Source organism: Spermophilus citellus (genome assembly GCF_964194105.1).
Source record: "Spermophilus citellus genome assembly, chromosome: 18".
Taxonomy (NCBI): domain Eukaryota; kingdom Metazoa; phylum Chordata; class Mammalia; order Rodentia; family Sciuridae; genus Spermophilus; species Spermophilus citellus.
This window is the reverse complement of record NC_138200.1, coordinates 10,459,714-10,465,605: the sequence shown is the minus strand read 5'-3', so window position 1 is coordinate 10,465,605 and position 5,892 is coordinate 10,459,714. Positions and strand designations below refer to the sequence as shown.

The window sequence follows — 5,892 nt, the reverse complement described above, 5'->3', positions numbered from 1 at the left end:
CCGGGCATCAGGCGGCCGGCGCCGAGCCTGGCACCGGGGTCATCCCCCAGGATGTCCAGAAAGGGGCTCGGGACACCGTCTGCCAGTCCCCCGCAACAGAATCTTTAGGCCAGGATTGGCTGCGCCGGGGTCCCCCTAGGTACTGTCTGGTCCAGCCCACAACCTGAGTGCTTTCTCTCTAGACCCCCTCCTCGCCTGTTCGGAACCAATGAGAGTCTGTCGCGCAGGCTCCTCCGCCAATAGGAATGCAGAGTACTGAAAGGGGCAGGGCTTTCTCTGCTTCCCAGCCCGAAGCGATGCCCCCAGCTTTGAATGGAGAATGGGGAGGAGGGAGACACTCCTCTAGCCCCCATTCCATCTCCTCAATTTTTTACTGAATCTCCCAGAAGCCCTCTCGCAAGACCAGGGCCCGGCAGAAGAGCTTCAAACCCTCTCAGGTATCCACTAGCTCCTCCCTGAACTGATTCTAGCCTAGTCCTTAGCCCTTGTGTATTAGCTCTAGACCCACCCACGGGCCTTCTAGCTCCGCCCCCCAAGTCGTGTGGGAGCCAAAGTTCTATTCCCGCCCCCGAGCCATTAGCACCGCCCCCTGAATCGCCGAAGGACTCTAACACTTGGCCCAGAGCCCTGGACCGGACCTTCTAATTGGATTAGCTCCACCCCCTGAATTTAAGCCCCTCCCTCCAAGTCTATTGGCCCCTCTCTAACCTTCCTTCCACAGTCTCCCGGGCGTCCGGGCCCTAGGCCCACCCCTAGAGCCCTGGCCTCCTACAACAAGATTATCCAGTCCGGGTTTTCACAGAGGCCCAGTTGTGAAGCCTGGACCAGCTGGCCGTGTCAGTCGGAGCTGGCTCGGAAGTTGGGGGGAAGTAAGAGGAGGGGGGAACCTGACAATGGATTTAAAGAATATTAGACCTCCTTCCCCAAGTCTCGGCTGAGGAGTCAACACCTAGAGATGACCTAGACCATGTTCCACAGACAGGGGAAGTGAGGCCAAGCACAGATTTGCCTCTGGACACGGTGAGAGCTCTAGAACCAGACTGACCTGGGCTGAATCCTGACTCCACCCACTTTCTGATTGTGTGACCCTGAGCCCCTGGAAGGTGGGGGCTCCTGATCCTGCCTACCTCTTTCAGTCATTCAAAAATGTTTACTGAGAACCTACTATGCGCCAACCTCTGTTTTGGTGCTGGAGTTTCAGGGGTGACCAAGTCAGCCTCAGATTTGCTCTCTTGGATCTCGATGTTTCATGGAGAAGGTAAATCACTGTATGCCAAAGAAATAATAGCTAACATTTACCGAGCACTTACTGTGTGCCAGGTACTCAGTTACCCTCACCACATGTCCTATTTTCATCATGATTTTACAGATCAAGAAACAGAAACAGAGCGGGTAATATCATTTATTGTCCTGGTAGATACTACAAAAATGATAAGAAGGATGGAAGGGTGAGATTGTAGAGTCAGGGAAGTGTTCTCTGAAAAGTAACCTTTGAGTGAGATGCTAATGACAAGAAGAAAGCGATTATACCTACAATTGAGAGGGGAAAGTTTCCAAGAAAAAGAAACAGCAAGTGCAAAGGGCCTGAGATAGATTTGAGTTTGACATACTTCTGTGACAAGAAGGCTGGTGAGAGGCTGGGGGTATAATTCACTGGTAGAGCATTTGCCTAGCATGGGCAAACCCCAGGTTCAACTCCAGAACCATTAAAAAAAAAAAAAAAAGCATTATCTGGATGTGGTGAAACACACCTGTAATCCCAGATACTCGGGAGGCTGAGGCGGGAGGATCACAAGTTTGAGGCCAACCTCAGCAACTTAAAAATACCACAAAAAAATAAAATAAAATAAAAATGGATGGGGTGTAACTCAGTAGTAGAGCACCCCTGAGTTCAATACCTAGTACTTTAAAAAATAAAATGAAATGGTGTGAAAATGGAGTTGCGGAGGGAGAAGAAAGTGGAAGGACAGCACATCAAGGAAATGACAGACCCAGAACTTACAAGGCCTCGAAGGCTCTGGGAAAGCATTCTACAGTTTGCCAATATCCTCCATGTGCCCCAATGAGACCACAGATATAAATTATGCATCAGCACAGTTCCTGGCTCACAGTAGGCCCACACAAATGACAGCAACATAGAATCATTTCTTAGTGAACACTTAACGATGTGAGGCTCTCAGACCGGTCTCATTCTACAACCCAGCCAATCCTGTGGCTGATAGAAACCGAGCAGGGAAACAGCTTTCCTTGCCTCCCAGCCTCCAGCCTAGCTCACACCTGGCTCAGATGCCAGAAGTCAGTTGCCTACATACAGAACCCAGAAGCCAGGCTGTTCGGGGCTAGGGGCGGCTCTAAGGTGTGCCCAGAGGACCCTGGGAGCCCAGGGGAGTTCTGGTCCTGGGGCTCCCTGTGCTGGGGTGGGGAAGTTTGGAGGAGGAACAGCAGGCAGAGGGATTTAGCCTGGGCAGTTGTGGAGAGCGGAGGGAGAGGACACACAGAGATGAATCTTACTCAGTCCTTGTCCTCAAGGGGCTCCCAGCCCCAGTGCGGGGACCAGACACTGTCAGGACCCATGTGAGCAAAGTGACCTTGGCTCAGTGGCTTGTCTTGTTCTCTGCAAAATGGGCATCATCCCGTGCCCACTCTCCAGGGGAGAAGAGCCGCTGAGCGAGCTCATGCTTGTTAAGTGTTGTGCACCGTGGTTTTGGGTACAGTTAATGGAGCTGGTTTTATCCCAAGTGGTTTTCGCAGGGAGACAGGAGTAGGAGGGGTGGCCCTGCTGGGGGGTGGCTGTGCTGGAGGGTGGAGGGGGTAGGCAGGGCTCACAGCCTCTTTTCCCTGCCTCTAGGTTTTCTTCTCTATGCCGTTTTTCTTTATCATCGCTGTCTCTGTATGGTTTTATATCTCTGTCTGGAAAGTGGGGTTTTTTAAAAATTTTTTTTAATATTTATTTTTTAGTTTTCGGCAGACACAACATCTTTGTTTGTATGTGGTGCTGAGGATCGAACCAGGGCCGCACACATGCTAGGCGAGTGCGCTACCGCTTGAGCCACATCCCCAGCCCCTGGAAACTGGGTTTTGAGGTTGGATGAGCAGGGCACTCCTTTCATCATTTATTTATGAGCTGTGTTGCCTTGGGCAAGTTACTTCCCCTCTCTGAGCCCCAGCCTCCTCATCTGGAAAATCAGAATAATATAATAGCTCTATCCTATTATGAGGACTGAGACATATGCAAAATGCTCAATATAGGATACCCATTATACTATTATCATCATCATCATCACCATCATCATCATCATCACCATCATCATTACTGATGCCTGGCTGTCTTTCTCAGGCTCACCTTTTCCTCTGTGTTTCTGACTCTTTCTCCCTCTCCTTCTGTCAGTCTGTCTCCCTATTTGGGTCTAGGCTTGGAACACTTGCTCCATGAAGCCATGGCACAGGTTGTCCCAGTCTCCAGTCTCCAGCATGGCCAAGCTCAGAGCCTGGTACATAGGTTTTGAGGAAAGTGAATTCAACCTGCTCTTTGCTGAACTTGCGTTGGGCGATGTTGGGAACAGAGCAATGACCTTCGCAGCCCCACCCCGGTCCTACCACGACCCTACCTTCATAGGGTTCATGCTCTAATATGGAAAAGAACTGTTTGTTTGAGTGACTAGTAAACTAACTTGAGGATGGGTTTGGAAGACAGGACAAAGTTCAGGCAGAGAAAGCTGCTGGAACAAAGGTTGAGGGGCACGAGGCAGAGTCAAAAGAGTTAGGAAAGCCTGGAGACCTCGCTGGAGAGCTTGGCAGAGACCTTGAAGGTTCTCCTGAGGGCCCTGGGGAGCCATGGCAGGTTCTTAGCAGGGGAGGAGCAGGATCAGCTTTTTGCTTTAGCATGATCCCTCTGGCTGCCTGGCTGCCCTCCTGGGGGTGGTGGTGGCAGATGGGACCAGGTTCAAGAACCCTGAAGGAAAATGAAGGAAATTCTTAGGTCAGCCTGTTTTCTCTGGAACTTGGCCAGGAGATTCAGGGATTGTCCACAGCTGCCACCAGGGAGCGGGCAGGGACCCCCACGGTGGCTCCTCCCAGGGGGGATGTTTGCTGGGATTTGAGGTGGGGAGAAGGCTGGAGCAGTCTATAAAGTCCCTGCTGAGAGCCCCTCTGCTCTCCTGCCTCCAGCCTGGCCCTTGGGCCCCTGGAGCCCCCACCCCTCCCAGCATGAGATTATGTCAACAGAGTTCTGCTGCTTCTGACCAGGACAGTGTTTGCCCTCAGGATCTGGGGAGGTTGCTATGGCGACATGCACCCCCTCCAGGCCATGTCTGCCTCTCCTTGATTGTGTCTTTGGAGAGTGACTCCATTCCAGGCCTCTCTCTATGTTTCTGCCATCTCTTTATCTCCATCTTTGTCCTGCTGTTCTCTCTGGGTATCCAGAGCTGCGCTTCCCAGGCTCATCTCTGGGTCTCTTTCTGTGTCCTTGGCCCTCTGTCTGGGGGCCGGCCGTCCTCATGTCCATGTTTCCCTCCCTCTGGCCCGTCTCTGGCTTCCGTCTCTTTATCTCTGTCTTTGGATCCCCACAGTCTCTGTGTTTGTCTTTCCATTTCTCTGTCTCTGGGTTCCTGTCCTCTGGGTCCTGTGTCCCCATGTCACAGTCTCTCTGATGCTGCCTCTAGGCCTTCTCTCTCTGGGTTTCGCCTCTCTGGCCCCCATGTTGGTGGCGGCTTCCTCTGTGTCTCTGTCTCTGTCTCTGTGTGTCTTCATGCTCTGTCTCTCAGGCCTCATCTCTCCTGCTTTGCATCTCAGGGAGCCATCTCTGCCTCCCATTTCTGGCCTCTGTCCCCATGGGGCGCCCCATCTCCCCATATCTCTCTGCCTCATTTCTCCTGCACCATCTGCCACCCCCCAGGCCCCCGCCTGCTCCCTGCAGGCTCTGCTTGGCCAGGCAGCCCCATGGGGGGAGGCACAGGCCTTCCAGCTTCCCCCCTAGGATGGGATGCTGGCCAGGGGCAAGGGACCCTGCCTGGTCATTGCTGAGGGCAGAGAGCAAGAGATAAGAGCCAGGAAACCCAGGACCAGGGACAGACCAGAGAGAAAAACAGCCAGACAGACACCTAGAGAAATGGAAAGGGAGGGAGAGGAAGGAGAGAGGTCAGAGGCAGTGACCCTGAGGAACAGAGAGGTAATCAGAGAAGCGCAGAGAGGCAGAGACTGGAGGGAAGGAAGAGGGAAAGAGCTGAGGGTGGGGTTAGAGCAAAGGAAAAGAGGGATTTGGACCAAAGAAAGAAGGTGCTGGGCGCAGTGGCACATGCTTGGGGAGGCCGAGGCAGGAGGATCCCGAGTTCAAAGCCAGCCTCAGCAACTCAGGGAGACCCTGTCTCTACATAAAATATAAAAAGGGGCTGGGGATGTGGCTCAGTGGTTAAGCGCCCCTGGGTTCAATTCTTGATGATAGAGAGAGAGAGAGAGAGAGAGAGAGGCAGGTGCAGGCAGGTGCAGGGGAGAAAGAGAGGGGGGCAGAGGAGGAGGAGAAAGGCCTCCACTGGGGAGAGAGCAGGCTAAATGTGGAGACAGCATTAGCGAAGGAGCATGGAGACCCAACAGGAGAGTGTTAAGGGGTGTGGGCTCCTGGGTCCCTGGGACCAGTGGTCTGTGGCACGTGCCTGCCTGGGAGAACCTAGGTGGCCAGGAAGGCGCTTGGCTTCTCTTTTGCTTGAAGTTTCCAGAACCCCTGGGCATGGGAGCTGGACAGGGACCCTGTGGCCACCTGTGGTCCTGCTGCCCTCCTCTCAGACCCCGGGAAGACTGGAGAGGACCCAGAATAGCTGGACTCAATGCCTGACCCTCCCTGCCCGCCCTGTTCTCCTGGAGGGTGAAGAGTGCCCCTCATGTCTCCCCAGGGCCGTC

General features: G+C 53.4%; 1 protein-coding gene across 1 annotated transcript in view; it reads left to right on the top strand.

Moving 5' to 3' along the window:
- The first annotated feature begins 3,397 nt into the window (after positions 1 to 3,397).
- Positions 3,398 to 5,892, top strand: part of GIPR (gastric inhibitory polypeptide receptor) — a 13,891-nt gene continuing 11,396 nt past the window's right edge. The window contains exon 1 of the mRNA XM_081273485.1: positions 3,398 to 3,491. Coding sequence (XP_081129611.1) covers positions 3,430 to 3,491 — 62 coding nt within the window. The 5' untranslated portion in view covers positions 3,398 to 3,429. The remainder of the gene's footprint in view (positions 3,492 to 5,892) is intronic.